This window comes from Trichomonas vaginalis, chromosome IV (assembly GCF_026262505.1).
Source record: "Trichomonas vaginalis G3 chromosome IV, whole genome shotgun sequence".
In the NCBI taxonomy this organism is placed as follows: domain Eukaryota; phylum Parabasalia; order Trichomonadida; family Trichomonadidae; genus Trichomonas; species Trichomonas vaginalis.
In genome coordinates, this window is record NC_067206.1 from 18,951,599 (window position 1) to 18,966,025 (window position 14,427).

General features: G+C 34.6%; 4 protein-coding genes and 1 pseudogene across 5 annotated transcripts, besides 1 other annotated feature; all 5 read right to left on the reverse strand.

The window, feature by feature from the left end:
- Window positions 1-14,427: part of a mobile genetic element that runs on past both edges of the window.
- Window positions 9,236-9,898, reverse strand: TVAGG3_0125100 (uncharacterized protein; the record flags this gene model as incomplete). Its single annotated transcript, XM_051223727.1, has 1 exon — window positions 9,236-9,898. The coding sequence occupies one exon, from the start codon at window positions 9,896-9,898 to the stop codon at window positions 9,236-9,238; it is 663 nt and encodes a 220-aa protein (XP_051108713.1).
- TVAGG3_0125110 (His-Me finger endonucleases family) lies at window positions 11,008-11,592 on the reverse strand (the record flags this gene model as incomplete). Its single annotated transcript, XM_051223728.1, has 1 exon — window positions 11,008-11,592. The coding sequence occupies one exon, from the start codon at window positions 11,590-11,592 to the stop codon at window positions 11,008-11,010; it is 585 nt and encodes a 194-aa protein (XP_051108714.1).
- On the reverse strand, window positions 11,763-12,348 carry TVAGG3_0125120 (annotated as a pseudogene). The gene has a single exon. A coding segment is annotated over exon 1 (586 nt).
- TVAGG3_0125130 (uncharacterized protein) lies at window positions 12,368-12,520 on the reverse strand (the record flags this gene model as incomplete). Its single annotated transcript, XM_001316957.1, has 1 exon — window positions 12,368-12,520. One exon carries the CDS (start codon window positions 12,518-12,520, stop codon window positions 12,368-12,370), a length of 153 nt encoding a protein of 50 aa, XP_001316992.1.
- On the reverse strand, window positions 12,540-12,941 carry TVAGG3_0125140 (uncharacterized protein; the record flags this gene model as incomplete). The annotated part of the gene is made up of 1 exon (XM_051223729.1): window positions 12,540-12,941. One exon carries the CDS (start codon window positions 12,939-12,941, stop codon window positions 12,540-12,542), a length of 402 nt encoding a protein of 133 aa, XP_051108715.1.

The window sequence follows — 14,427 nt, forward strand, 5'->3', positions numbered from 1 at the left end:
AATCTATGCTTATGCCAACCTGCTTCAGATGTACTTAAATTATGTAGTGACTGTGCGCAGGTAAATTTTCACCTGAAATCGTTTTACTTCCACCTGTTTCCTTTGAAGAGTTTGCACAATACAAAAACCTGTCGACTATTTGAGTCCAAGTTCCAAAACCAAGTACTACTTCTGGTCTGGTAGAGTTCATTGACGTGTAAATAGAACCTATAGGATATACTGTTTGAAGTATTTCTGTCTTTAACGTTTGAAGCTCTGTTTTGTCAGCTTTTTTTATCATATAAATCTTGAGCAGTGAATTTAACTTTGTTTTCATCCTCCATGACATAGACATTTCCACATCTAATGTCTTAATCCGATGTTAAACCTTGTGGAAAGTTAGGAGGTTTCCAATTTAATACATCCCCAGTTTCTTCAACCGTTCCTTCAATATTTTCTATACCAACAGTTGCGAAGAAATCGTGTGTATGTCCAACGTCACTTTTCTTGTTTAAGGTTTCTTGTAAGTTTGTAATATCAGATATGGTATGTGTATGAGTCTTTTTAGAATATTCTTTGTCAGCTCTTGTCACTTCACTTGACATTTTATTGTCAACAATATGTTTTATCCGCTTTGTCATCTAACTTTTCTGGTAGTTCATCTACGTCATAGATGTTATGTGTATGATGTTTTTGTGGGTATGTTCTATCTGTCCATGCGAGAATATAAGTCTCTTGTTGCATCTACATACTCTTTGTCAGCTTTGTTGTCAATATCTGCTTCAAAAGAAGTTCATCTATAGGTTTCTCGTTTAAAGTTCTTTTTGTTGGATTTATACAAACAGTATGGTTCTTACTGTCTTGAAACAGAAACTCGTCTGTCATTGGGTTTATCGTCAGTTTTAAGTTTCCTTCTTTCAATGACTCAGATATCTTAGAATAGTTTGAAAAGTTTGTTGTGTTCTTATTTAGAGCTTGCAAAATGAGTTGTCGGTTGTGTTGTATTTCTCTCATAAGACGCTGTTTTTTCGACATTTTTATTCTAGATAAAATATGCTTCCAATAGAAAAAGAAATTCAAGAGTTGCTACAACTAAACCATTAGATGAATTTTTTACTAATGTCGGTCAAAAGTTTGAGACAGAGAACCGTAAAGCATGAAGGCTATCGTTTTGACTACCCATTAAGATGGCTAAGAGACCCATCTGTCACAAAAGCTATTGGCTTTCGTAGAATGAAGTTTGTGTCTGTAGAAGATAAAAGTTTTCCATTTATTGTAAGGTTTCATATAAGATTATATATCTGAAGGGAAACGAAAAATGTGGGAAGAAATTGAGCTAATACAAGTTGACCTTTCATCTTCTCTACAGACTGCGTTAAAAAATATAGAAGATAAAATAAATTCATGTTATGCAAAATATGCTGATGAATATGCAAATACCGAGAGCACACTTTATGTGAGAATTGTATATGACAAACAAAATTCACAAGTGTCATTTCAAATCTACGAAGACAATCCAAAGAAAGACGAACAAATATATACAGAATTCACTGCAATGTCATGGTATTATTTGCAAAGAATGTTAAATCAGAAAGTCGAACTTCCTTTAGCAAATATTTACAGTCGATATGCAAGAGATGAACCATATTTATTTAAAGATGTTTTCGACCCAGCTGCTATTATAGTTCATGCTTCATTTTCTGGCGCCCAAAACTCTTTCTTATGCTTGGCAAATGACTTTTACGAAAAACCTACAAAGTTATACGAACCACCAAGTGGAAGTATTTCAGACTTTCAAGTATGGTTTACTACAGATGGAAGAAAAAGAATAATTCCATTATACCATGCGTTTTACTTAGAACTTAGTTTCATATACAACTACTATCGAACGGTTAAAAATATAATTTTTTAATACGGTTGAGGTGTTGGATTTGGTTGCCAACTAGACTGTGGTGCAGGTTCAGGCTGTTGTATAACAGGAGCTTGTTCTTCTGGTTCAGGGTCTTTAGGTATAAATACCAACAAACTGACCTACTCTTTTACCAATATTTTTGACTCCGTTCCAAATTCCTCTTCCTACGGTTTTTATTCCATTCCATATACCTCTTCCAGCATTTCGAAAGAAGTTTCCAATACTAGAAGGATTGTTGGTTTGGCAAAACATCTACAACATCCAAGTGCTAAAATGACACCTGCTCTATTATAATTGGAAAACAAGGAACTGGTTAAGAACACCATTCTTTACAGATATTTTGTGCAAACTGTTAGAGGGCTATTCGAACCAATATGAAAAACTAAGAAACACTGCGTAAATTTTAATCTCTTCAATTGAGAATATGAAACTTATAGTATGTAAACTGAACTTCAAAGTATCAGATCACAAAAGTTACTCAGATCTTTGAAGAGTCCTATAACAACAAAGTTTGGAGTTGAGTGACAAGAAAATAATAAAAGACCAGAAGGTTTGGTGAAAATGTTGCAACATTTTATTTGGTTTAAAAAAACTGCTGCTTCCGTATTGACAGTTAGAAAGTTTTCTGACAGAAGCATATGTAGTTTCAGAAACGTCAGATTCTCATATGCAAGATCACAGGAATTTTTGACTGATTAGCAGTAAAACTTTGACACCTAACTTTTTACAACACTTGTTCACTATTTCATGACATATTAGATATTTCAGTAACTTCATATCAAGACCAACATTCCATATAACCGAAGAAAGACAAACGATTGTATAGAAGCACAAAAGTGTATATGAACTGTTTAATAGATGAGATAACTTTGATGTCTTAAATGAAAGGTCATTGCTACGATCATATAAACAATGATTGTCAAGAATATGGTTAATATGGACATGCTCTAAAACGTAACATTCTTGGCAGATGTCAAAAATCGTTCTTAGACTGTCAGACAGGCTATATACAAAGAAAAGATTTGTATGACGTAATTTTAAAAAAAAATATTGTTTTTATCCGATAGAAAGATGATCGAAATCAATTACAGTTCAACAATAAAATGTCAGAGTACTTAAAGAAAACTAGACCCATGCTATTTGAATGTTTATTCTAGCCATTATATGAAAGTCATTATTACAAAGTTATGGAAATCCAACCGTTAACAGTTTGCTATTTGACTAAAAATGAGTAGCGAAAATTGAAGAACTTAGACTAAGAAGCGATATGTTTAGCAGTCAAAAGAAAAATATTTGACACAAATGTTAATCAAAAACTATAAAAGAAGGTCAAGCAACAAACTTGTTATACCTTCATGAACCAAAGAAAGGCAACTGACTCAATGAATCATTGAGTCTAGTAGTTGAAGCTTATCAAGGTAACATTGGCCGTAAAAAGATTTTAGAGTTCTAAACCGCACATGTATTTCTCGCTAAACGAGGAAGGAACATTGACCATTGACCCAGAAATCTTCTAAAAAATAAAATTTTATTTTTACATGTCAAAATTTACTTTCTTCTCTGGCTCTGGCTCTGGCTCTTTCTTCTCTTACTTCTACTTTCTATTTCTTCTTTTTCTTCTCTTCTTCTTCTTCTCTGGTGGAGTTATGTCAAACTTGTCAGAACCATAATTTTTGTAAAAGGTCTTTGTCCTTTAATAGCTCTTCTATTCTGTTTTCTATTTCATCTCAAAAACAGCGCATGTGTCTTCTTTGCATTCTAAAGAACTTTTGTTGGACTTCATCTTTCATCGGCGTTCATCTCTGTAACAAGTCTGTCATTGACAAACTTAAAAGACTTCTCTGCTTAATGTTTTATTGGTTCTTGTCATATTCCCAGAAACAGACTTTAGAACAAATTCCCCTTTCTTGTTACACTAATGTAAGATTTTATGGTCGCAGATGTTTTGCTGTCGAAAAGTTTGTCTCGACAATATAGATAGCAAATCGCTAGACATTTTCAAAAAAGTATAAAATTTTAAATATTTCAAAAAATATGTAGAAAAAAAGTCTGCTGACATTGACAAAAATTTGCAGAATGTTTTAAACTAAGAACAGAGAAAGTTAGAAGAAATGCTCAGATAAAACCCATACAATGACAATTCTTATTTGCTCAGAATGGTATATAACAGGTCTAATCGCACACCCTGGTCGGGTAAGACTTTCACTTATCTTAAAATGGCTTGCAAACAACAAGAACTAGAATGAGAAGAACCCATTTTTAATGAGTTAGTAGTCATTTGAGTACTTTCTGGTCAATTTGACCAAAACCGTCAATTCGTTCAAAAGAATATTATAAAAAAGTCTAAAAGTTAGTATGTATCAAGGATACTGAGTTTGTTAGATTGGATAAAGAAAGTACCAAAGAGAGTTTTGAGATAATGCCTAAAATGAGCTATGTCAATTCTAAGTTTAAAGACCCAAATGAGGAAATGCATGAGAATATTAGAGAAGAAACACTTCAGAAACAAACAAGAAAGAGATAGAATACATTCGAAGAAATTGCAATCCTACGAATTGGAGACTTACCCTACAGATGTTCTTATCTTAGACGATGACTTTGTTCTCATCTTGTAAAGAACAGAGAAAGCATGTGTCGAATTCTCAAGAAGCTCAGAACACTTTAACAGTCTCAGTTGTCATTTGTGTACAGACAGCCAAGAGTTATAGTAAGGAGTTAGAAAGAAATACTTACTGATATAGACATACTTTTTCCTGGAATTGTCCGAAGACGATTTCATGGAACTTATGAAAGAGTCATGGCAGGTAAAGTTTGACCAGACATGAACTATGGAAGAAGTCAAGTCAAATACAAGACCCTCATACTTCTTTCAGAATTACATCTACGCGAAACAAAGTTCAAATTGTAAAAAGTCAAGCGTAAAAAATGTAAGTGTTGAGTCTTTAGTCGTTGTGGTCTGCAGCTTTCGGTTCTTCTGGCTTTTGGGAATGGACTCGGTTGGTGGTACTCGGACATGTCGTTGTGTGTCCGTTCGAAGAAGAACTTTTCTGTCGGAAGGAAGGACTCGAGAATGTCGAAGGAAATTTTTTTCCAGTGTCGGGAAAGATTATTTTTTCTGTTGGAAGGAAAACACTTTTTTGAGTTCGCAAAAAAGTTCTCAATTTTCGAAAAATTGAAATGGTTTTCGGACGGACAACAAAAGAAATTTTTTCCAGTGTCGGAAATTTTTTTCGCAGTAGGAAGGAGGACTCGACATGCAAGAAGAAGACTTCGCGAAATGGTCGGCATTGCGAAGGACTCTGGAATGTCGATGGAAGGACTCGCGAATGCAGAAAGGATTTGACAAGCATTTAACATCTAGAGCTTACCTGAGCCAATCTGAAGTCAAGCTTGAAAAATAAATGGTTCATTAACTTGCTTGTTGAAGTTGTCACAAAATACTCTGTTATTTTTTTTCTTTCAGTAGCGGCAAATCTTTTTTGAAGGTAAGTATTGTACAACCTTTCATATCAATAGTGTGTTTGAGGTAAACGTATCTTGAACTATCTGTTTAACATCTTCATTCGGTGTCATTGAAAATCGGTAAGCTTTTCGCGATAGAACCAATTTCTGTCAGATTTTGTAAATCTAGCCAGGTCGTAAAAGCTTTTGTTGTTTCTTCTGACTAAATGCAACATAACCATATCTCTGTCTCTTTCATTTTCCATCTTTCAGGTAAATCATATCTTATTCTTATCCCTTTCCTTTTGGTACGAACGTGGTATTCTTTTCTGTAATGTTTTTGTCTTTTGCTTCAAACTTGTCTCAATCGAGCTCTTCAAGTTCTGTGTATGAAAATTTTCATCTAACATCATGAAAATATACAAGCGTAACGAGGTGAAGCCCCACATTGCAACAGCATTACAAGAAGTCTATGTACTACCAACTCTCAAACCGGAGCCAATTCTTGCGATTTTCGTCGGGACTCTTCTACCTCGGTTTTCCGGAGGGTAGCAAAGCATATGAGGAAATTTCTCAAAGTTTCTTTTGTTGCTGTCTGGTTTCAAACGCAATGATATGCTTGCTTGTGTCAGAACGAAGAGCGTTTAAAATACTTTGCATTTGTACATTCGTCTTTGACCGAACGAAATGAGACGGAGTTGTTTGTTAAACTGAAAACCCACTCATATCTTCAATTTATAGCTTCATGGACTATAACCTGTTGTGTGTGTCTCTGTTGTTGCACATTCTGTTTTACATAACAAAATAAAAAAATACAAATAAAAACTTAAATAGCGTTAATTTCTATCTTGTCTAAAAAGACAGAACATATAACGCTTTACATGTATTCTCTATCAGCACTTCGATCAATAATTTTATAAGCTTTGTCGACTACTTCACTACTTCAAACGTTTCTTTACCTCTAGTGGGAGCACCATACAAATTTACTAATTCAGAGTATTTGTTTCAGCAGCTCTCATATCGTTAACAACGCAACCTTTTGATAACTATTGACTATACTGTCATATCTTTGAGCTTAATATAAAGTTCTTCTATCTATATCTCTTTTGTATTGAAGTCCTTCGGTTTCTGACGATGTAAAGTAAGCCTTCTACTGCACGTTCAGTATCGAATGAACCATATGTTATGAAATTATATCAACAACTGGGTCAATCCAGAACAAAACTACTGGTATAGACTTTTGTCTATAAGATATGTTCTTTGTTCCATAGAATCTTACCGATATCATCAGCTCAGGATTTCTCTGTCAAAATTTTCCTGAGTGAAGCATTTTTAACCAGTCGTCGTGCTTTTCTTTCCTCCAGATAGTGTTAAAATGTCTGACAAAGAATATTTTTTGTATTTCTTTTGAGTATCTTTAACTTAAATCACACTATTCTAACCATCTTTGGTCTCAATTGTCTATCTTTTTAACTGTTTTCAAAACTCAGTGGCTTGTCATATTCTGTTCTACATACAAAATAAAAAATAAAAAAAAAATAAACTAACGTTAATTTTAATTTTTTCTATCTTGTATAAAAGATATGATTTCATAGAGTTTTTTTCACGAAGTGCAAAAGTTCTCTTCGTCAAAAAAATACAGTTATATCATGAAATTTGGTCATTTTTTCACGATTTTCATGAGTTTTTGGCGACTACGGTTTTTAACGTACTCGCAATTTTTTACGATTTTCATGAGTTTTAGGTGACCCCGAATAAAATCGGGGTCGCAATTTTTTACGATTTTCATGAGTTTGTGCGACCAGGATTTTTCCCCTACTCGCAATTTTTCACGATTTTCATAGAGTTTTTTTGCGATTTTCGTACGGAATCTCGACCCTCGGTTTTCCGAGGGTCGCAAACATATGAGGAAATTCATGAAATTTGGTCATTTTTTCACGATTTTCATGAGTTTTATGCAAGGCCGAAAAAAGTCGGGGTAGCAAACATATGAGGAAATTCATGAAATTTGGTCATTTTTTTCAGCAAAAATATATTTAGATCTAACCAGGTCCCTCGGTCCCTCGGTCAAATGAACTTCTCTGAAAAAGTGTGACAACATGACATTTTGACAACAGTCAGGAAATAGACTTCTTCGTATATGTTTTGTTGAGACTTCAGGGATTTTTTTTCACGAAGTGTAAAAGTTCTCTTCGTCACTCATAACAGTTTATATAATGAAATTTGGTCATTTACTCAGCAAAAATATATTTTTAGGTGAAGTGGTGAGATCTACCTGTTTTCTCACCTGTTTTCTCACCTCTTTTTCACAAGCGTTTTACATGAATTGGTACGATGTATATTTGAAATCCTAAACAGTTTTGTAGCTTCTATTCTCTTCTGTCAGTATGTCAAAAAGTTTCACAAATGCGAATGTTTCTTTATATTTCTTCTTGACATCAAGATAAGAAGGAAATCGTCAGCTGTTGGATAGTTTTTGTTTAGAAATGTCAACATGTCCATTTTATCTTCTGCTGGTTTCTCTACTTCTTTCTTTAAATCTGCATAGTCGTTTCGCATCACGTTCTATTCTTTGACGGAGTAGTTATATTTCTCTCATTGCTGCTTTACATTTTGAACATTGTGGGTTCATTTTAGCCATTGGTACATTGAAATAAAACCTGCAAGTACAACTAAGGCGTCAATGGTTTTTCTTAACTCAAAAGTTGCTGGTTTTATCTGTTCGTTCCATATTTACCTCTTTTATCTTTATCTCTTATCTGCCATACACATTTTGCAACTAACGAAACAAAGTTGTCGTAGCTTAAATTCTTCAGATTGTATATGTCGAGATGTTTTTATATACCATTCGCAGTCTTTGTCCATGACTTTGTGGTTGCAATGAAATCCAAGAAACTCATAGTTACCTTACGTATGAACTTCTTTTATTTCTACTGAGTCCAGTTTGCTTTGACTTCTATTTACGAATTCTGGAATAGTAAGGCTTTTGTTGTTGTATTTCAGGAAAGTTTAGGTAGATGGTCAATAATATCCTGCATTTCATAAAGATATCTTCATTTGTTTCATCTTTCGCACTACAGTCTAAATCTCCTTGGAGAAGTTCTGCTTTATCTTCTGGATTTCTGTTTCGAAAGTATATGAAGAAGGAATGAAGCTTTTTCATCTCTACTAACATAGATGTTGGGTTCATGACTAACGAGTTTGGTGCTGTTGTTGCTAACATGTTCTTACAATAAAAATAAAAAATATTTTTTTAAAAAACTAACTTTTTTAATTTCGGGAAAATTCATGGAAAATAACGGGTGAGAAAAGAGGTGAAAAAAGAGGTGAGATCTCACCACTTCACCTAAAATATATTTTTGCCGAAAAAAATGAGCTTTGGTTGAAGAACAGGTGGAGTCAAAAATGGCTCGACCTCAAGAACAAGATTTCGTGAAGAATATACCACACCGCCGGAATTCCGCGGGTGCTTTTTATTACACAAAACATGTACGATGAAGTCTCAACAAAACAAGCATTTCGTGAAGAATATACCACCCGCCGGAATTCCGGCAGGTGCTTTTTTTATACAAAACATATACGATGAAGTCTCAACAAAACAAGCATTTCGTGAAGAATATACCACCCGCCGGAATTCCGCGGGTTGCTTTTTATACAAAACATATACGATGAAAGTCTCAACAAAACAAGCATTTCGTGAAGAATATACCAACCGCCGGAATTCCGCGGGTTGCTTTTTATACAAAACATTTACGAAGAAATCTATCTCCTGTGTTGTTGTCAAAATGTCATGTTGTCACACTTTTTCAGAGAAGTTTAAATTACCTGGTGACCTGGTGACACCTAAAAACCATCTAACCTAAAATATATTTTTGCCGAATTCAATAAAAAGAAATGGTTCATTTACTCACAATATTTTTGTACAAAAGGACCCCAACCTTTTAACCTCTCTTCTGCAGCTTCTAATGAAACTTTAGCGAGTTCATATTCTCTAAATTCTCTCTTTAAATCTTCTTGTTCCCATTGGTCTAGTTCGTATGGAGAGTCTCTATAACCAGAACATATCTCACGTTCATGTTCTATTTGTTTTAAACGCATTTTTCTAACTTCTTCTTCGAACAAAGGTTTTGCATTCTCTACTGTATCTTCAAGTTCTTCTTCATCTAATTTCTCATGAACTTTCTTGTCTATGGAGTCCAAAATTTTTCCAACTGCTATGCAATATTTTGGAGAAGCCCACATTGCTATATAGTTTGTAAGTCTTGGGTCTACATACGTTCCTCTAACCTGTTTGATTTCATCGGGAATTCCTGCATGAACTGTGTATAAAAAGCAACCCGCGGAATTCCGCGGGTTGGTATATTCTTCACAAAATGCCTTAAAATACTCTTCCCAGGACTTATTTTCCAACAACCTTCTAAAGTCTTTCCTAAACTGCTGACACATCTTTGTTGCATTTATATAACCATCCTTGTCTCTACGTAAGACTTCAATACCGTTGTAAGTGCCTTTTGTGAATGTTTCGCCATTAGATTTGTTAGTGAACGTTTTTGCTTCGACTGACATTTCTGTTCTTACAATAAAAATAAAAAAATATTTTTTGGTGGGACGTCGGACATTCGTTTGTGGCTTAACCGTCGGACCACAACGATAAAAATCTCTGCTCCTAGCAGTACTGCTACTGACAGTAGCAGTACTTTTACTGACAGTAGCAGTACTTTTTCTGACAGTAGCAGTACTTTTTCTGACAGTAGCAGTACTGCTACTGACAGTAGCAGTACTTTTACTGACAGTAGCAGTACTTTTTCTGACAGTAGCAGTACTTTTACTGACAGTAGCAGTACTTTTACTGACAGTAGCAGTACTTTATCGTCGAAAACCTCTCAAATTTTCCTTTTTACTGCAACTAGCAGTACTTTTACTGACAGTAGCAGTACTTTTACTGACAGTAGCAGTACTTTTTCTGACAGTAGCAGTACTTTTACTGACAGTAGCAGTACTTTTACTGACAGTAGCAGTACTTTTACTGACAGTAGCAGTACTGCTAGTAGCAGAGATTTTTATCGTCCAACTTTACAAATGTAAACTCCTATCGTTCTATTTTCTTCACTAGGGTCTAACACCAAAGTAACCTTACAAATGTAAACTTATATCGTTCTATTTTCTTCACTAGGGTCTAACACCAAAGTAACCTATGTACATGAAATTTCACTGCATAAAAGGAAAAAACTTGCGCGAATCGGGATTTGAACCGAGGTCTTCGACGCCTGTAGCGAGGTAGCCCATACCACTGAGCTATGAGCCGCTTGCATATTTTTAAGTAAAATATAGTATATTTGTCATACAGTGAAGGATGACCAAACTTAAAAAAAAATAAAGTTAGTTTTATTTTTTTCTATCTTAAGGAAATTCATGAAAATTCAACGGGTGAGAAAAGAGGTGAAAAAACAGGTGAGATCTCACCACTTCACCTAAAATATATTTTTCAATACTTTTTCAGCACTTTTCCGTAGTTGTATATGAATGACAATTCGAGATAAAATTTCTTCATCTGAAATATTTCTACCGGCATTTGTAAAGATATAGTCTAACGGTTTTGTATCTGCTACTTTTGTTCTTTGTTTTTCAACCTGAAGCATTTTATATATGTAAAAATATACTGTTTTAAAAACGTTTTAAAATGGTATGCCATATAGCTTCTTGAATTTGTTAAGAAGTATATGAACGTTTTTTCCATCTGTATCTCTAGCGTTTACATAAGCATAGCCTTCCTTAGTAAAACATACTTGTAATTTTCTATAGTTTACGCCGGTATAAAAGTAGAAAGAGTCTTGTTCTTCGCTATAGTAGTAAAACTCAAGCGTATGCTTACCATAGTCTGTAATTTCAATTGTTTCATCTTCTAGTTCGTCGACAAATTCGAATACAATATCTCTAAATTTGCTTTTGTTCTTATTGTTTTCAGAACGAGTGACCCAACGTAAGTTTTCAAGTCTATTGTCGTTTCTTATATGGTTTATATGGTCTACAAAAGGTAAATTGTTAGGATTCGGTATAAAATGAGTTGCAATGACAACATGTTTAAAATAGTGTTTTCCACCAATCCTCATCCTAGCATATCCGTCATTTCGCTCACATTCGCTTAAAACTCTTTTTGTCTTTTTGTTTCTGACTTCAAATGACTCACAACAGTGAATTTCATATTTCTCATCTAACAAACAAGTTTCCCAACGGTCCTTTCCAACAAACTCAGCGTACATTTCAAATAAAATAAAAAAATATTTTTTTTAAAATATGTTGTTTTAAATGGTATGCCATTTCATATTTCATCGTCTAACAAACAAGTTTCCCAACGGTCTTTTCCAACAAACTCAGCGTACAGTTCAAATAAAAATAAAAAAATATACTGTTTTAAAAATATTTTTTTCTTTTACTTTACGTAACCACCCGCTACCAGAAGTCTTTGACGCCAACCCATACCAGCTAATGAAGGTTGAGTTGGTTTAGTTTGGAAACTAAACTTTGGTTTTGGTTTATCTTCAGTTTTTGGTTTTTCTTCTTCTATCGGTTTTTCGTCACTTTTCGGTTCCTCTGACTTTACCTCACTTGCAGGTATGGTTGTGTCGTCAACATCTTCATAAATATCATATGCCATTTGTTTTTGTTTTCCTTTCAACTTTTTGTGTTTGTTGTAAAGTTTAGAATATTTCGACTCTAAGTCAATGAGATGTTCTATAATGAACTGTTGATCGGTGAAGTAAACTTTTCCATCTGTTGTCTCGAAAGCTCCTTCAGACTTCAATATTTTATTTGTGAGAGTCTGTTTCTTTTTTGAGATACTAGCCGTTCCATTTCTATGAAAAGTGACTTTGTAGTTAGGGTTTGTATTTCCAGACCTGGCACTTTCTATTATTGAATTTTTCTTCTTCATCTGTAAGTTCTTTGACAGGTTTTGACAATGGTTCTGAACTTTTTGTTTGTGGTGTCAAATCTACCGTTTCAACTTCTTCGGTCATTTCATCTCAGTAAAAAATTTTAGTTTGGTTTGTTTTCAACTGGTTGTTGTTGTTTTTTAAGTCGGTCTAAAACTTCCTGAGGTATAGGAAGAACTTGACAAACACGTTGTGTAACTGCTGGAAGCCGACAAATCCATCTTGAGCCCATTTGTCTCAATGCTGTATTGTTCATTTCATCTCAGTAAAAAACTTTACATTCCCCAAGTTTGAGGCGGTTGCGGTTGGTTGTTGTTTACCCACTGTTGTGCATGGTTATATCCTCTGTTAAAGAATCTTTCACCTTGGTCCATATAATGCCCTGCTTGGTTATAGTAGGCATTTGCTTTGTTATAATAGTTTCCTGCTTGTCTTCCTACATTGTCCATCCATCCTTGAACTTTTCCTCTTGTTTCAGGATTTGGAATAAGATTTGTTGCATCTCGTGCTGCATCCCAACCTTTCTGTACAGTTTGTATAATAGGCTGAGCTTTGTCTTTCAGTATACCTAATGTACTCAAAATCTTCCTTCCAACTCCAAATGCACCTCTGGCTATTGTTCCCACTGCGGGTAAAAATCTAGATGCGACTCCTGCTAATGCGCCAAATAAACCCATTTCTTACAGGGTAAAAAATGACGAATCCAAACAAGGACCCCTATGTTTCTAAAGCGACAAAGAAAGCACTCATGATAAAAATCTTTAGTTCAACACCAAATGCTTGGTTTATGGATATCTTGGAAAACATTCCGAGGTATAGAGAAGATGGACCACCATACTGGTTAATATTTGTCGGTCAAAACACAAGATACTGTGAAGCCATACCATTACAGTCCAAAAATATTTTAGATATCTTAGCAGCTTTGACAATATTCGTTGACAAATACCATCCAACAAAACTGACATCTGACTGTGAAAGTTCTTTCAAATCAGATGATGTAAAAAACTATCTGCGTTCAAAAAATGTAAACCAATATTTCATTGTCGACCAAAACCATTCTGCTCTTGGTGTCATTGACGGTTGTATAAAAATCTTAAGAGACTTAAACCAACCACAAGGTGGTGAAGCAAATGAAATGTCATATGACGACAAATATAGACATTTCTCCATGGCAAAGATGAGACAAGTTTTAAATATTTACAATAGCCGTAAACAAAAAGGTTTGGGAAACCACTCCCCCGAAGAAATGAAAAACAACCCCGACTTAGAGAAAGACTATATATTTAATAGTTTAGTCAAAAGAGACAAACAAGAAAGAATGCCGGGCTTCAAACTTCAGAAAGGTGACAAAGTAAAAATAGAAATACCTAAACGCGACCCATATGAAAATACTATTGACTATGACAACAATGGGAACTCGACAGGTACTCACGTTCGTGTTCGTAAAAATAGAAGAAAGTATACAAGAGAATATTATGAAGTTTTAGGCAAACATGGCAAAATGTACAGACTGCAAGCAGAAGATAAAACTACTATTGTCAGACCTCGTTTCAAACTTGTTAAGGTTCAAGGTGGTATACTTTCAAAGACAGTTCCTAACAAATATAAGACAACTCCTGACGAATATGCTAAAGAAGTTGAAAATGACGACTAAGCATTTCTATACCATGCGTAAACTGTCATGTAAGGTGGCATGTAGTCTTTACTCTGTCCCGTTGTTTGTGTATATCCTGTAACGCGATGTGTATGGTTTCCATCTCCCTGAGTGTCACTCCAGTAACAATTTATAGCAAACTGAACGTCGTCTTTAACATCATATCCTTTACCTTTTTTCAAGGCGTGCCAATCCCAAAATTTATGCTTATGCCAACCTGCTTGAGATGTACTTAAATCTACGTAGTGACTGTGTGCAGGTAGGTTTTCACCTGAAATCGTTTTACTCCCACCTGTTTCCTTTGAAGAGTTTGCACAATACAAAAACCTGTCGACTATTTGAGTCCAAGTTCCGAGACCAAGTACTACTTCTGGTCTGGTAGAGTTCATTGACGTGTAAATAGAACCTATAGGATATAGTGTTTGAAGTATTTCTGTCTTTAACGTTTGAAGCTCTGTTTTGTCAGCTTTTTTATATAACTTTTCTTCAAGTTCATTTACGTCAGAGAT